An 18,813-nucleotide genomic window follows, 5' to 3' on the forward strand; every position below is an offset into this window, starting at 1 on the left:
CCTAGAGAAAGACAAAAAGAGATCAAGAAGGATAGATGACAATGTGAATATCCACATGTGTTCTTGCAATTTTTCTCAGATATTTTTCTGCTTTGATGAACAACATCATTACTGAAATAATAAATGTTAATATCTGCATCATTTTTGTAAATGGTAGTTTAGTGTTACGATTAGACTAATTAGTATACAGCATAGCTTGGTGACATGACAAATCAGAGAGCAGAACATGTTGACTCTTATCCATTATGATGTATTAGCTAATTCACTTGCTCAATAATGACCAAAGAAAGGTGGGGAATAGGGCAGTAACAACAGAAACAACTATAAAAGCATTGTGGCCACATTTTCAGGTTTTTATTTTTCTGCCATGTTCCTGAGTACTATGGATTGTGGACATTTTACTTCCCATTTCTCTTCCCATTGGTAAATCATAGCCCTGACAGAAACCTTTAAGAATAAGATCATGAGTAATAAAGAAAATGAGAATGAGCGATGACTTCCAGATTTTCCTAGGTTTACACATGCTATGTCATGCTCGGTGTTAAATTTTTTCAAGATTATTCATGGCAAAGTTGACAGCTATCTGTGTCTTTGATTTATTTTTCAGAACCTATGCGAACCCCAAAGACTTTAAAGATTGCTGAGATACAGGCAAGACGCATTGCTGTGGACTGGGAATCCCTGGGTTACAACATCACTCGTTGCCACACTTTTAATGTCACTATCTGCTACCATTACTTCCATGGTCACAATGAGAGCAAGGCAGACTGTTTGGACATGGACCCCAAAGCCCCTCAGCATGTTGTGAACCATCTGCCACCTTATACAAACGTCAGCCTCAAGATGATCCTAACCAATCCAGAAGGCAGGAAGGAGAGTGAAGAGACGATTATTCAAACTGATGAAGATGGTATGTTCATACTTCCTTATTTTTAAAGGGGGGAATTATATGACAAGAATTATGTACTTGCTTACAGTTTTGTCTAGAGTCCCCAAAATTGAATTGGATTCTGAAATCTGCTAAATACTTTTAACAGGGTTAACTTTGGAAATGGTTTGCTTTTAACAAAAAACTTAATATTCTTCAGGGTAGCATCAAATACTAAATGAACTATTCCTTTATTGTTTTCCATTTTTATACAATATTAGAAAAGTAGCAACTACACTAAAAGTCTAAATAAAGTTTTTATCAAATGTTCAAAAATAATTTTCACCATTTGTGGCACTACATCGATTACCTATTGGTGAAATGCACTTAGTTAAAAATTTAGTTTTTTGCATTTTACAGATCAATAGTAATAGCTTTCATTTCCTTTAGATTTGAAAGCAGCATTGTTTACCTATTCTATTCATTTTTAGATAGTTTTATGTAATTATAAATATAAAAGAAGGTCAAAGTTTATATGTTTAAGTCTAAATAAAGGTCCTTATCAGATATTGGCAAGCTATCATCTTTTATCCATCTTTTTACCACCCAAGTAATTGAATTATAACTTGCCCAATTTCTATGTGTATTACTTCTAAATTATTGAATAATAGGAAGAAACATTTATATTAATATTACAAGTTACACACACATACTATAGTATGTCATTAATGTGAATTTGAATACATTTTCTGATTTTAAAAAAATGTATCCTAGACAAAAATATATAAAAATGATAATCTAATAATAACACTGTATTCTTCCAATGTAAGACATTTCATTTGCAATATTTCCTTTTATGAATGAAAGCATGCATGGGGAAAAAAGTGTGCTATATAGTGAATTGAGGCAAAACCGAACTGGGAGTCAGGAATCATGAGCTTTCAGTCCTGGCTCTAATAACTCTGTAACCTTAGCAAATCCTTTCACCCCTCTAGTTCTCTATTTCTCAACTCTATATGAAAAGGTTAAATTAGATGATGTCTAAGGTTCCATCTACATTTTTATTTGGGTTTCAGAAAACAGGATGTATATGATACCCAAGTGTTCCCAATTTCCCTCGAGTTCTGAACTTTAGGCTCAGATGTATATTTTGATGCCTACCAAGTATGAGATTGCCATAAAATGGGTCAATATTCCATAGTTTCTAGAAATTCTCCTTATTACTTCAAGCTTTCTCGCTCTGAAAAATTGAAATAATCTTGGATTATTCTGCTGTTTTTGTTGTAATAAAGGGAAGTGAGAGCCTTTTAACCTCATTTAGCTCAGACTTTCAAGGAAACAATATTGTCCTAAAATTATGCATATTCATAAAATTTCAAAGAATAAACCTAAGACTTATTCATGATAAATGTATTTTTGTCATCTTTGAGACAATAAAACAGTCACCTCAGCTATCATGTTTGAACTTGCACTTAATCAAAGCATTAATAACATTTTAAAGAACAAACCCTGCTTTTATACATAAACACACAAACACTCGTATTACCCCCCTGCCCCCCACACATACACAACACACACACAACACATGCTTATGAAAGAAACAGTGGTTGAGTGTAGTTGTTTCATATGTAGAATATCAAAATGGGAAGTCTAAGCATGGATTCAAAAGCTCTGAAAAATCTCTATCTCATTTTATAAAGTGGGATAAATATTATGTCTATATTATACTAGACATTTTTAAGTATAGTTGATTTATAAATTGTGTTAGTTTCAGGTGCACAGCAAAGTGATTCAGTTTTTTTTTTTTCAGATTATATTCCATTATAGTTTATTTCAAGATCTTGAATTTAATTCCCTGTGCTATACAGTAAATACTTGTTGCTTATCTATTTTATGTATAGTAGTTCATATCCATTAATCCCATACTCCTACTTTATCCCTCCCTCCCTCCATCTCCCCTTTGGTAACCATGAGTTTGTTTTCTGTGTCTGTAAGTCTGTTTCTGTTTTGTATATAGATTCATTTGCATTGTTTTTAGGTTCCACATGTAAGTGATACCATATAGTATGTGTCTGTCTGACTTACATCACTAAGTGTAGGATTCTCTAGATCCATCCATGTTGCTGCAAATGGCAACATTTCATTCTTTTTTATGACTGAGTAATATTTCATTGTGTATATATATACCACATCTTCTTAAGCCAATTGTCTGTTTATGGGTACTTGGGTTGTTTCCATGTCTTGACTATTGTAAATAGTGCTGCTATGAACATCGGAGTGCATGTATCATTTTGAATTATTAGAGTTTTTGTCTTTTCTGGATATATACCCAGAAGTGGGATTGCTGGATCATATGGTAGCTCTATTTGTAGTTTTTTAAGGAACCTCCATACTGTTCTCCATAGTGGCTGCACCAGTTTACATTCCAGCCAACAGTGTGCGGATATTCCCTTTTCTCCACACCCTCTCCAGCATTTATTATTTGCAGACTTTTTGATGATGGCCATTCTGACCACTGTGAGGTGATACGTCATTGTGGGTTTGATTTGCATTTCTCTAAGGATTAGGTTATTGACCATCTTTTCCTGTGCCTGTTGCCCATATGTATGTCTTCTTTGGAAAAATGTCTATTTAGGTTTTCTGCCCATTTTCTGATTGGGTTGTTTGGGTTTTTTTGACATTCAGTTGTACAAGCAGTTTGTATATTTGGGTATTAACCCCTTGTCGGTCACATTGTTTGCAAATATTTTCTCCCATTCTGCAGGTTGTCTTTTAGTTTTTTTGATGGTTTCCTTTGCTGTACAAAAGCTTTTAAGTTTGATTAGGTCCCATTTGTTCATTGTACACTATACATTTTTTAATCCGTGATTTTAGTAATAAGAATGTACTCACATGTTTTATTGCCTGCACTTAAAATTGAAAAAAAAAAGATTTCTTTTTTTTTTTAATCATTATTGGAGTATAATTGCTTTACAATGCTGTGTTAGTTTCTGCTTTATAACAAAGTGAATCAGCTATACATATATATATATATATATATATATATATATATATATATCCCCATATCTCCTCCCTCTTGCGTCTCCCTCCCACCCTCCCTATCCCACCCCTCTAGGTGGTCACAAAACACCGAGCTGATCTCCCTGTGCTATGCGGCAGCTTCCCACTAGCTATCTGTTTTACATTTGGTAGTATATATAAGCCCATGCCACTCTCACTTCGTCCCAGCTTACCATTCCGCATCCCCGTGTCCTCAAGTCCATTCTCTACATCTGCATCTTTATTCCTGTCCTGCCCCTAGGTTCTTCAGAACCTTTTTTTTTTTTTTAGATTCCATATATATGAAAAAACATGATTTATTAATTGGTAATGTTAGTCTCAGTTATGTGAGTTTTGTGGTTCTTCAGTCAATCATTCTCTAACAATATAATTCATTTTGATGGTATTCTTTAGTATGAGTTTTTAGTCTGCTTTTCTTTCCACAAACCAAAGAATGCAGTCAGGCTTATATAATCTTTTTTCATACTGCATTAAATTTTTTAATGTATTTTTGGATACACATACGACTAGATTACTAATCAGGAAGTGAATTGCCATGGAAATTTAAATTAGGTCCTAAAATTGATCAAACTCATGACTGTGTTATTTATTTCATCTAGAAATAGTTTTGTAAAAGTAAAATGGCATTAACTATTTGGTCCAATTTCAATAATATTTCTTACTTTTGTTTTATTTTAACCTCTGTTTTGAAGAATTTTTTATTGTTTGTAATGATATTGAAGTGCATGTTATTATTTCATGGTAGTACAGTCACAAAGTAATTCCTTCTACTGTAAGGGTTGTTAAATTTTTTGCTTTATATATAAGACTAAATGATTGAAGTACAAGCTTTCTATGAAGTATTTGCAATTAATTCAGGCTCCAAATCTGCTCATTATAAACTCCAGTTTCTACATAGAGTACTTGATGTGTCTTAATGTTCCTGAATTGGGGGGGGGGGGACAGAATATCTAAATCATAATCTATTGTTGGAAGATCGATGGATTACGATGATCTAATTAAGTCAGTCTTGCTAAATTATTGCTGCCCTATATACATAGAAAAATAATAAATTATCAGCCATCTAATAAAAGAATATAATTTCATGAAAAGAATTCTGGGTACATCCATAAACCATGAGAGCAAAGCTAGAATGATTTCCCACCAGAACCCTAAGGTAGAATTTATATTTAATTTATTGCATGTATTTTTTAATGCACGGGTAGAATTTTGTGTAAGAGATTTTGTTTTCATTTTTTATTCTAGCAATCATAAAAATCAATATTGTGAAGTTAGCTCAGCAGAAAAGCCTGGTTTGGGGACATTTTTTGACTAATACAAAGCTATTTTTAAATGTACATTTATTATATTTTAAAGGCTGTAAAGCTTATTTAATGTAATCTTGCCCCGCCCACATTTCATTTTCCTCTCTTCCACTTTGAGAGTTATAAGGGACTTTTTTATGTGCAAAAAAAAAAAATTTAGCTGAAACAGCTCTCAAATAAATTACAAGCAGGGGAATAAAAGTCAGCATTCTGTCTCCATTAAAAGTTGTTGATGTGGAAATGTGAGAGGACATTTCCTGCACTATGAAGACTGCCATGATGATGGTCTTAGTAACTTCATGTTGTATTTACACAAATCATATGTACATATAGATGTCTGTATATAGAATTGTCTTCCTTCAAACATAGAAAATTATTGAATACAGGTTGTCTGTAGAAAATTATTGAATATAGTTTGTCTGTGCCCTCACCCCTTTCCTCCACATGTTTTATGTGTGTGTTTTGTAGTTCACCTAAGTGTAATTCTTTTTCTCATTCACTATACTGGTCTCAGTGCAAGATCAGTAGTGTGGAACTCTCTTGGCTATAATTTTCCCACAAACTTTTCCATAAGTATATGAAGTGAATCCTGTTGACAAAGTAGAACATGTATAAGAAGAGCAGAGAAATACACAAATTCCAGGAAGGCTACTTTCCGTTTCTACCCTTCTCTCAATGTAGAATTTACAAACATTTAAAACTATCCTTGGGACTTCCCTGGCAGTCCAGTGGTTAAGACTCTGCACTTCCAATGCATAGGGCACAGGTTTGATCCCTGGTCAGGGAACTAAGATCCTGCATGCCGTACAGTGCAGCCAAAAAATAAAATAAAATAGAATAAAATAATAGAATAAAATAGAATAAAATAAAATACCATCTATAGCTTTCAAATAATAAAATTAAAAAAAATAAATTTAAAAAAAACTATCCTTATTTGTGAACAATTTGAAGCATATCCATGCCATTTCATATTATTTTTTTGACCAAATCGTGTTTGGTGAACACAGGTAGTAATTATAATACCATCAAATAAACATTTACTCACTAGTTGGGGCTTTACTTCCTCCTCCCCGCAACAGCCACCTTCTATGAGAGGTGTGGAGAGGCAAATAAATACTTTCCCTTAAATACAATTGTAAGCTTATGTCACTTAAGTGGAATGGAAACAACAGGTACTCTCTTAGGAAACAAACCAAGGCCCATGGTAGCCTCAGCAGATGCCACAGATTACACACAGGGGCCATCACGGGCCCTCTGACTCGATAACTGCATAGCCTGTGCCAATACTGTGGACCTGGGGGTCGAGGGGAGTGGATGCCTTAGGTTAACTTTTCCCCAAGCCCTCAGCTGTTAGATGCATGAATATATCTTCTGGAGTTTAGTCCTAGCATCTTTTCTGTTTACTGTGGATTTTTTCCTTTATGAATTCATTATTAATATGCCAAATTATGTTGGCTCTCCCAGAGGTCATAACATCATTCATCGTCTGCTTGTAGATTGAAATAAATCTTACTCTTTTGACATACCATTCAGAATTTCTTGATGCTGCTGGCCACATTGCAATGCATTTACTTTGATCCAGTGATTTTTAATTTATTTCAGTCCTCACAAAATTGCTGTGTACTCTGAAACTACATTTCTAGATAATGTCATGTGTAAAGTTCACTGAAACGTTAGATTAAGGAAAAATATTAAATAAAAAACATATTTGCCCAATATTGGGTTGATATTTTCAAGAGAAAGCATATTTTTAAGCAAAGTAGGATGGATAGGATATATTTTTAAGCATTATGAGAACAAGAAACTGGATATTTATGTAAATAAATAGCAACCGAATATTTAAATAAAATATATACAAGGAAAATACACAATAACAAAAGTATCTCGTATCTTGTATTTTGTCTATAGAAGCTGACACATCATTCATTGCTGCCACTGGGTTATATGACATTTGCAAATAAGGACTGGAATGGTTTCTCAAATCTTGTCATACCTGGGGACACTTCAAAACCAGTTATGTTGATAGTTGAGTTCTAAACAAGTCCAGTGTTATAAAATGGTTGGATTCTTAGCTTTGAAAAAGGGAATTTCATTTGAAAGACTGAAACAATGACTTTAAAACCTATTCATCTTAAGGAGTTTTTTAAAAATTGTAATAATCAATGCTCTTTTTTTAAGTTATAGAAATGTAATAAATATAGCTATAAAAGTCAGATTGACTGTTAATGAACATTTCAATTCAGTACTATATAGTTTGGCTTTTGAGTCTAAGGAGTGTTAATTATTATTATAATTTATTATTGTATGAACATTGTTTATGGAGACACTTGAGGGGCTCATAATAATCTTCAAAAAATCTTTCAGGGAAATCTTTCAGGGAAAGCTCTGTTCTTGAAACGAATTACAAATGAGATCTTCATGTCATTAGAGGTATACAACAGAGAAAACTAGACTACACAATTTATTCAGCTCTCTAAGGTGATAGAATATTCTTCTGAATAAAAATAACTTTGCAGTTGTACATAATCTGCATTAGAAGCTTATAGATTGATTTACTTTGAATTCCCATGTATTCCCATGTATTAAAAACTTGCCATACAGCTTATTTTCTTTTTAAGGACACATTTTTATTTATTTTATTTACTTTTAACCTGTTTAGCTTATATGTTTACTTTTTCTGTTTCTGATATAAGGATCCTTATAACCAAAAATGTATTTATTTGTAGTGCCTGGCCCTGTACCAGTCAGTTCTCTTCAAGGAACATCCTTTGAAAATAAGATCTTCTTGAACTGGAAAGAACCTTTGGATCCAAATGGAATCATCACTCAATATGAGGTACTGGGAAAATAAGGAAGTTTATTGAAATATGGATTGAAGGGGAGAGTAAAAGAAAATGTTAGAGAAAAATAATGGAAAAGAAGTAAGTGAGAGTTGGGGATTAAAATCAATGTTAGTTCTTCTCTGTTTTAATTTATAAATTCCTTTATTCCAAAATTAAGCATCAAAACAAATATTATATGGCACCTAGAGTTTTCAAATTCTTAAGTAAATGTTGTTGTTTTAGAGAAGTAGGATGGGCCTTGTCAAACAGACTTACTGGTGATTGTAAAGAATAAACTTTTATAAAATTAAGAAACTCATATTTCATACTATGATTTAGGAGAGGCCATTCAATGTCAGTTGTTTCAGAGTAGGGAAGAAACACCTAAAAAGCAAAATATATCATAAACCTGACTATTACAGAGCTTCATCTCAACTTTGAATATAAACCATTACCTTATTTTTAAATATGAGAACCTGAAAAGAAGAAAAGAAAGCATCATTTTAATTGCACAAATGTGTAGTTCTGTTCCTGGGTAGTCAATATTGATTATAGCATAAAATACTTACTTTCTATTGGCAACAGAGGACATCACAGGAATGGGGAGTTTTGTGTGCAGAGAGTTTATTACACTATTCTATTTCACTTCTAGTGATTGGTCTGTTCAAATTATCTATTTCTTCTTGATGCAGTTTTGGTGGGACTTTCTGGGTTTCATATGCATTATATTATATATGTCTGTAAGATTATATATAGATATATATTCATATTTAAGAATATTCATTTATCTTTTGATGGAAGAAAATAGATGTATATTGATCCAGTCAGATAACTCTAGGTTTATCTGTGGATGAATAGATAAATAGACAGACAGACAGACAATAGCTACAGAATGACAGTGAAATAACCATATCAAAAAGAGAAGGAAAAGAAGTGAAAAAAATGTGATTCAGTCCACACAGATGCCCTTGAATGCTATCTTACTTAAAGGGGGTTTATTTAGAATGTATTATGACTTATATTGGATATGTAATAGGAAATATATTTCTTAAAACAGGTCAGTTACAGCAGCATAAGATCATTTGATCCTGCAGTTCCAGTGGCTGGGCCTCCCCAGACTGTATCAAATTTATGGAACAGTACACACCATGTCTTCATGCATCTCCATCCTGGAACCACCTACCAGTTTTTCATAAGAGCCAGCACAGTCAAAGGCTTTGGGCCAGCCACAGCCATCAATGTGACCACCAATATCTCAGGTATGCAAATGAATACAGGTCAAACAGAATTGGTTTGTAATAGCATGTCCTAGAGAATCACATATACACTGAGTGTAATTCACCTCATTTATTGAATCTTTAACATAATTAGTCATGATTGAAGGCACTTTAAAGAATTATCTGAATACAGATTATTATTTGTTATATGTCCAAACCCCCAAAATCTCAAAATCTCTGTCATTTTTAATTGACAAAGGTATTTTTAAAGACTATATTATATCTTAATTAGAAATTTTTAAAAGTTCATTATGAAAGTTCATATTAAAAACCTATTATACGTTTGAGGAGTTAGTAATTATTAATGGTATCTGATCTTTACTGTAAATGGATTTTATCAAAAGCATGGTAGAAGATCCTTGCAGTACTACATACTTTGTCTCTCTGTTCCATTTTTCCCTGACATTCTGATAATTTTATGACAAACAAATATGAACTGTTCTTTCTCTTAGAGATCTCACATAAATTCATCTAAATTTCAGAATGGTAATGTGCAGGAGAATTTTAGGTTGATTAACAAATACAATTAAATTTCACATTATGTTATGTTCACAATTTCACAGTTTGCTAGGAATTAGCTTTGCAATATGCCCTATATCTACCCCAGTGTATGTGTATTAATATTTTATCTTATTTATTTAAGATTACTAAAACGGATATATGTTACTTATGTAACTGAAAAGTTAAATTTGAAAAATAAATGTTTTAAAGGGTCAACCACTTAATATATTAAAATACTAATTTTGAATTTGTAAAGTCTTTTTGTTCCTTCATGTTCATTTTTATTATAGTTCTACATAGCATATATTGGTGGTATATCATAATACATCATTAAAAAATCTCTACCATTCTTCTGAAAATACATAATTTGAATCAGAAAGAAACCACATACTCTCTAATTTTTTTTAAGTCTAAAATTTTATTTGGAAATTTCGAATATAATATAAAACTTTAAAAATTTATGTCATGGAAAAAATTATTCCAATATGAGTTATGGTTCCTTTTGCATAGCATTTGATATATCTTAATAGTCTAATAAAAAAGAATTTTAAAATAGTATTCATTATGTTAGAAAATAGCAAGGTATTAAAATTGCCAATTCTTTTCTTGATGGAACAATTCTAAATCATCAATTTAAATATTTATTGAAATTATTTTACTAGAAAATATGACTTGGTGATATGATAATATAGTAAAACATATTTCCCACCCTTTAGAATTAGTAATAGTGCTATAAATAAGATCCTTCAGCAGAGATATGTACAAAATTTACATAAACTTTATAAAACTGAGAACATTGAACAAATGAACATTATTGAGAGCCAAAATTTATTGTGGTCCAGACACAATTTTTTTTTTTATTGAGCAAAAAAACTTATAAAGACCAGAACACCCACCTAGCATTTTCTTTGAGTTATTTAACTGCAGTTTCACTTGAAGCAACCTACGTACATGGATACTTGATTTGAACTTTAAAACTTGGTTGCAATCACTGTATCTTGGGAACACATAGTAATCAAGCTAAGGCTAATGAAATTTATGGTTAGTGTGATTCTCAGGCTCACTTGAACTTTTAAGGTAATATATTGTTCTTTATCCCTTGAGTCCAGTAATTCTATCTTTCAGCATTTTAAAAGCAACTTAAATTAAAGTGAAATCAAGTTATTGGAGGCATGATGCTTGGCAGTATTGTTTACATGTATGTGTATGTGTGTGTGTGTATGTATAATACACATATATATTATACACCCATATAAAATTATACTCATATACCTATTATGCCTATATAGTATCTGTTGATTCTACTTGTAAATAACTCTCAGATAATTTACCTTTCTAAACTGTTTCTTTCTTTCCATCTGGATCATATTTTGAGCAGATCATTGACATATCTTTCTAAGCAGCATCCTTGCCTTTAGACTTGCCTTGCTCCAGTGTTTTTTTCTATTCATCTTTGTACAACATATATTTCTTCCTTAATTATTTTCAAAATCAAGTATATTATATCCAATATGATAAAGCCCAAACATCCTTGCATGATTAGCATTTGTGGCCCTTCATTTTATGGCCCCTCCCATCCTCCACTCCTACCCATGAATCCGAAGTTCCAGGCATAGCAAACTAATTGTAGCTGTTAGAACACTCTGTGTCCTTTCACGTGATGATATCTTCAGATATTCTGTTTCCTCTCTCTGGAATATTATTCCATGCATTCTCTTTCTGATGAGTTTTTACTCTTCTTTTAACATGCAGCTCAAGCATTGCCTAAACAGTGAAGTCTTCTGTTTCATCTTCCCAATCCCCAACACTAGTTTAGACAAGTGTGGTCCCCCAGCATCAACTAGTTTAGACAGCTGTGGTCCCCCAGCATCCAGATCACCTGGAAATATCCTGGAAATGTACATTATCAGGCCCCTCCCCAGACCCACTGAATCAGAAACTGTAGGGGAGAGGGGCAGCGATCTGTGTTTTAAGAAGCCCTCCAGGTGCTTCTCATCTCCCTAGTTTGAGAACCACTGTGTTGGCTAATTAACTGTCCCCTCTTTTGGTGACCTAAATTTTGCTATAATTTTTTTGCTTTTTATAAGACTCTCACGCTTGATAAATGTGAATCCCTACTTTTAATTCTATAAATGTCAGAAACCACACTTCATTTGCTTTTATATTTATAGCACGTCTCGTAAAATTTGACACATAATAAATATTCAGTAAACGTTGAATGAATGAATGAAATACTCTAAAATTTTTATTAAATACTATTTGTTCTCAATTTTTCTGTTAATGCACACATTTCATTGTTCATATACTCCCTTAAACATCTTTCTGCATGGAAAGAATCAAAAGCCATTTGAGGTTATTCACCCAGTTCAAGATTAGGAAGCCCTCTCACCCCCAAGCATTGTCAAATATTTTGAAAAATTTTAAGTTTCTTCTTTTCCAGAATGTGGCAACTAATGCACTAGTTTATGGTAAATAACAGCTAAAGTTCCCATTCCCATTCAACATGCTTCCTAGATATGTTTCTATTGTGACCACAGTGGTGAAAGCAGTCCAGGCTAATGCTGGGTCATTCCACAACCATTAGGTCATAAGCAGCACCACCTTTCCCAGGCAGCCCTTTACCTAGGTTCCTGCCATTTCTATCTCCACATCTCCAGGTGCAGCCAGGCCTATGCTGTTAACACCTTCCTCCCATCCCATCAATGCTGATTTCACGATCTCAGGACACTAAAAGCTAAAACATCGTCACAAAATGTTTGGAGTGTGTGTCACAAGTTGCCAGATTATAATTTAAATTTCAACAACAAATCTTTGCTTCATATCTTCTGCTGCTTTAGGTTCCTGGAGTTAACATTCAGTGGCATATGTTAAGGTACAGTTTAGATATTAAGTATTGATTTTTCCCTTAGTGAGGATCATTTATTCATTTTGAACTATGATATATTTCTGTTCATTGATTGAAACTTTTTTTTCCTCATTAATCATTTATCAGCTCCAACTTTACCTGACTATGAAGGAGTTGATGCCTCTCTCAATGAAACTGCCACCACAATAACTGTATTGTTGAGACCAGCACAGGCTAAAGGTGCACCTATCAGGTAAGAGGGGGAGGGGATTTTGAGATATTCATGAACTGAACCATTCACTTCTCTGTGCTGTTTCATTTAACAGCTTTGCTCTTTGATTTTATTTTCTCTAGTCCCATTTCATTTCCCTTCCTCTGTTGGCATCTATGGTATATGAGCTTCGAAGGTATTTGTCAGGTATAGAATGAGAAAATAACTCCTGTCCATTGCATTAAATCTGTTATGAATAATTTCATGAGTGATTGAAAAATAGGAAGCTTTGAGGAAATAAAAGGAGAATAGTTAAAATGAATGCAGCCTATGTGACCTATAATTCCTAAATTGTTGCTTATCGGGAATTCCACAGTAAATATTAAAATTCAATTTGCCATTTACTTTATCTATCCAGTATTAAAATCTCCCACCTTATCCTCATCTTGCAGAAATTATGAGCCATGTTATTTTCAGGGATTGAGTCAAATCATTCTAACGACTTTAATTCCTGTGGGTTTGTAATTAGACAGATTGTCCAAAACTTAGGCAAGTTTCCATTTGAAACTTGTAGATTTTGTGGATACTTTTGTTTTCATACTTCTGTTGAGAAATAAATCAAGGCACAGAAATTAGTGCAGGTATTTCATAATTGAGTTATATCAAGTTGTTTACATATTCATTAAAAAATAAAATTAATCTTTGTTCTATGTGTAAAATGAATACATTTGACCTATGAGCACATATTAACCATTTAAATAATCCTATATCATTGGAAAGGAAGAAATATTTTTGTTAATTAAAAAAAAAATTGATAAAAGAACCTGAGTCCATAAAGGAGACTCTTACCTCATGTCTGGCTGAAAATCACGGTAATACCACACCAGAGAAAAAGAGATGATTGGATACATTTGTAATATAAACACTTGTGAAACACTGGCTACTTGAAAATGCAAAGTCCATACTGCTATTCATGAATGCGTGATCTGTGAGTGAGTCTGATTGCTGATCCAAAGGAGAAAGAGAAAATGCCTGCATTCAACATCGTTTACTATTGACCAGTAATCAGAGTCATTCACATGTTCCTACCTGTGATAAAATTTACTTCATAGTTGTTCAGTTCTGCTACTGTTTAATGAGCTACCAGTTACTTGCAATTATCTTTTAAGAGTTAGATATTTGAGTGAACTCAGCTTTACTTAATGTGAGCTGCACACACAGTATATTATTATTATTGCACAATAGTGCTACATAATGTAAATTACCCTCTTTATTAATTTAATCAAATTATTACACAAACATTAACTGACCATGAATTTTGTGCCAGACACTGTGCTAAGCATTGTAAATCAAAGATAAAATGATCACAACAAAACACAAACCTTTGCCCAGATTTGTCATGGACGATGAGAGGGGCCGGCAGCCTTGTAAATCCTTTGCTCATAGTTGGTGTTCACAAACTTTATTGTATTAGTGAGTATATTCTCGATAACATGTTTTTAAGTCAAAAGTCTTTCTTTGATTTTATTTACATTTACTTACCACAAAATTTCTAATTTCCAGGAATACTACAAGAAGAAATAATTAAATACTTTTTAAAATAAAAAGTTTTTTAAAAGAATGTTACTACCAAGAAAAAATCTGTTTCCCAACTGACTTGCCCAGCTACCTGGGATCACCCATAGGTGGGGGCCGGTGGCAGGACTGACTGGTCTAGTCAAGCTATTAGGCTTCAGATGAGCCCTGCCTCCTTTGCTTGTTTGACTCATCCAGTTGGGTAATCTTGTCTTCCTTCCTCTGACCACATCCCTACCTTCAACACTGCTACCAGTAACTGGAGCCTGATCTCGAGGCTCATCTTGTCCAATGCTCGAATTTCTTTGAAAATGAGGACGCAATTTGATGTAATCCATTTTCATATCACTGTATTTATGGTACTTCAAATCTTTGATTGGATCCTCATTACTTCCTTCAGATTCTTGAAACAATTTGACTTTCTACCCAATTTCTTTTTTATTTATGTCAGTCTATCAGAATCTCTTTTCTGCTAATGCTTGTTGCCATTCCACTTTGTCTGTGGCCCATCACCTCCCCTCTGGATAAAAGCCAGACCTGTTTACCACCTAGCTAAACCTCCTTAGAGTATCCATTTGTTAGCTTTGTCTGCTATCACAGGCCCTAAATACTAGGTTCTATCTTCCCCTACTTTACAGTACTACTAGCCTCTGCCAGACTGCATTTTACCATCAGTTTGTTCCAACTCCAGTGGAAATATAAATCTTTCTCCTCTGGTCTTCCTAATGTCAAACAAACTCCAATTTCCAAAGCCTCTGTTGTAGCGCATAGGAAATCCTTGTTACGCAGAGTTTGTACATTTAGTTTAGTTTAGTTGTATCAAGAAAGCTAAAATTACCAATGGTTTCCATATAAATTTATTGATTTAATAGCATTCAATATGTGCCAGAAGCTGAGATGGATACTTAGAATAGAAATCATGAAAGGAAATGTAGTATGTACCCTCAAGTGGAGGTGGTAGACTCATAAATGAATGGTAACAATGCAGTATGATAAGTGAAGTGACAGCAGTTAGAAAATGTGGTACTAGAGCTGAGTTTTGAAGGAGAAGTAGAAATGAGCTTAGCCAAGGGTCACTTGGAGGAGAGGGGAGAGGTTGCTCAGAAGAAAAGGGACAATGGGCTTTCCAAATGACCACAAAGAGAAAGACTGGATATGTGACATAGTGTAGCGTGTTCTATTGATAGAACAGCAAGTAGTTCAGGTCATTGAGAAGGAAGGGTGTGTGGGAGAAGTAACAGGAGCTGAGATTGGAGAAATAAGCAAGAGCCCTAGCAAGAGGCTGTTTAGTGTCCGTCTAAAAACTGAAGGTGGCCACAGAAGGATTTTAAGTGGAAACTACCTTGAGCAATTGTATATTCATAGAAAGATCACTCTGAGTAGAAACATGGAGAATGAACTGAGGGTAAACCAGACCTGAAGGCACAATGGTCTCAATGAGAAGAGCTACTGGATCACACTACAATGAAAGCAATGGAAATGCAGGTGAGGCTATGCCTCCCATATAAGGTTTTACTGTGGTAGGGTATATAAAGCTTGGTGAGAGGAGTGATAGAATGGAGACTGTGGGTGAGAGATGATGGTAGCTTTTATTCTAGAAGTGATAACAGAGCAAAAAGTCATCTAAGAATTCAAGATATTGGTTTTTTGAGGTTTTTAAGTAATAACAAATATTTTTATTGTTTTATTTCAAACAAAAGGTGTGCTCTCTCTTTGGAATGAGTTCTTTGGTATATTATAAATTATATAATATTTTTGTATATTTGCCTATCTTACCAATGCTTTAACCCAGCTTTCTTTCTAAGGTGTCATGATATGTACAAAATATTGTACACCCCAGTGAAAAACCCTGTTCTGAATAATGCAGAACTCAGTATCACCAACCACTTTGTTCTTCAGTATTCATTAAGATGGTGTCCATACGCTAACATAAAACTTGTGCAATGTAGTTCTGGCAAGTGTGATTCTTTGACAAAATTAATTTTTGAATATATAATCATTCTAAAGGTTGAAAGTTGACTTAACTAGACCTTTGAATCTCCTTACCAACTTTTTGAGATCTAGCCTGAAAACTGTCCTCACTTGACAATCATTACTACGATTCAAAATGAATATTACCCACATTTGGAATCAGTTCCCTAGAATGCATCATTTATTTTTTTCTGAAACATTTTATATTCTTCTTAAATGAACTCAAATTCTAACCTGAGTAGGTATAATTATAAATTAGAATGTGTAGAATGTCCCATTTATTAAAAGATTGATCCAATGTAGCTATGTTTTCAAATAATGAAAATAGCAGCAGAATATTGCTAAAACACAGAGAAGAATTCCTCATTGGTGAACTCAGTTTATTGTAAGGTGTAATAATGAATGTGTGTTTTATCACAGCATTTTCCAAATAGAAGCTCTACCTATTTTAAGCTGGCAGGAAGCTATCTATTCTAGGGTATAACTAAATGTTTATTTTGTAGGTAAAACCTAAACTTGCATTTTAAAATATTAAGTACCATATATTTTTAGATAGGTAACTAGGATATAGTCATGAAATGCCATCAAAACCATCATTTCTTCCACAGTTATATTAGGAAAAGAAATTGTCTGATGCTCAGTGTTAGCTTAACAGAAATACGGATCAGAATATAGAACTGAGTTTAGTTGGAGTTCAAAACTTGTATGTTGGAGTTATTCCTTGGGTCAGTTGGTCACATATACACAGCTTGAAACATTAGGACTACCGTCCTCATAGATCTGCAGAATATTTCATTACATCTGAGAATTTTAAAGAGATCAAATAGTTGCATCTGATTTTTCTTGCCACTGTCATGACACAGAACTTACTTGAATTCCAGATAAAAGTGCTTTGAAATTTAAACAAAGATGGAAATAATCCTTTTGCCCCATTTTATGGGCACACAGGTCATGTGGTCCAAATAAAATCGAATAGATGTTATTTTAACTTAATGTTTATTCTATAGAATCATAGTAGGTAGAATTTTTTTTTCTAACAGAAACCATGAGGAGGTGTGCCCTTTGTGTTAAATCTTCTTTCCAGCCTTTAGAGGACTTCAGCCCAGCCAATAACTTTTGCGACCTTGAGAAACTCTGAGCCAGAACCTCTAGCTGAGCCACTCCCAAGTTCCTGATCCCTAGAAACTGTGGGATAATAAATGCCTGTTGTTTTGAGCCACAGAGTTTGGGGAGCAGGAGATATCTAATATCTAATATCTCCTGTTATGCAGCAGGAGATAACTAATACAAGCACCCGCAAAGCTGAAGCTTTCTCTTCCTTCAGGTTTCTGCTTAAAGGGCACATAGGTCTTTCTTGACCACTGCTTATAAAATAGAACATTTCATCCTGTCATTCCCTATGCCCCATCTTGATTTATTTTTCTTTATTGTTTTTATCCCCTCTTCAACATATGTGTAGTTTTTTTTAAAATTTATTTTTTTTTTTTATATTTCCCTAGTAAAATGTAAGCTTCATGAGAGGAGAGACTTTTACTACTATGCTCATTATTGTAACCTCAGCACTTAAAATGGTGCATGGATACTATTATAATAGTATAATACCAGATAATATTTGTAACATATCATGGTAGTGATAAAAGCAATAAATATTATAAGACAGTGGTTCTTGGCCTTTTCTCAACCCTAGAATTCCTGAGGGATACTACTGATGGTACCTATCAGTGCATCTGTGGCATTATCATTTGTGGGTGGATTAAGGACTAAATTGAAAAGGCATCCCACATGACTGAGTTCTACCCATAGTTCACCCTTTTGTTACCTCTACCTCAAGAATTACTTCCATTGGCTTTAGGAGACAGAGTAATTACTGAGTGAACTAGTTAGAGAAGGCTTTATGTCAGAAGTAGAAAAGCTAGAAAAGGAGAAAGGAGGAAACTCTTTGACAGTATATTTGGTATGTTTAGGTAACAATGGTCATACAAGTTTGAGATGTATGATATACATTAGGAGGTAGTGAGAGCAAGATGGAGATACCAGGATGTGGTAAGATATTAACCCCAGTGTAGTGAGAATAGATTTTGATAATGGGAGAGCATCACATAATTTTGACAAAGCTGAATGTTGGAGAATAGTAGTTAATGTCCAGAGTGGTGTTTTAGGAAAATATCAGCAGTGTTCAAAATGATTCTCTTTTGCATTCTCCATGAACAGTTCATGGCATACAGAGAATACTCAAAAGATAATTGACAGAATGTATGGTTAGGTAGGTGGGTGCCTAGATTACCTGAAGGAGAAAATGAAGGCAAGAAAACTAGACCAGTAATATGAACATTAAGTTATAAATACCTCCCTAATGATGGAAGCAATGGGGATGAAAAG

At 33.6% G+C, this 18,813-nt stretch overlaps 1 protein-coding gene across 6 annotated transcripts in view; it reads left to right on the top strand.

Moving 5' to 3' along the window:
* Nucleotides 1–18,813, top strand: part of PTPRK (protein tyrosine phosphatase receptor type K) — a 574,209-nt gene that overhangs the window by 457,801 nt on the left and 97,595 nt on the right. For all 6 annotated transcript variants that reach the window (XM_082474428.1, XM_082474429.1, XM_082474426.1 and 3 more), the window contains exons 8-11: nucleotides 608–910; nucleotides 7,959–8,068; nucleotides 9,112–9,313; nucleotides 12,825–12,930. In XM_082474428.1, coding sequence (XP_082330554.1) covers nucleotides 608–910; nucleotides 7,959–8,068; nucleotides 9,112–9,313; nucleotides 12,825–12,930 — 721 coding nt within the window. The remainder of the gene's footprint in view (nucleotides 1–607; nucleotides 911–7,958; nucleotides 8,069–9,111; nucleotides 9,314–12,824; nucleotides 12,931–18,813) is intronic.

The sequence above is a fragment of the Balaenoptera physalus genome, assembly GCF_965194825.1.
Source record: "Balaenoptera physalus genome assembly, chromosome: 9".
NCBI classification, from domain to species: Eukaryota; Metazoa; Chordata; class Mammalia; order Artiodactyla; family Balaenopteridae; genus Balaenoptera; species Balaenoptera physalus.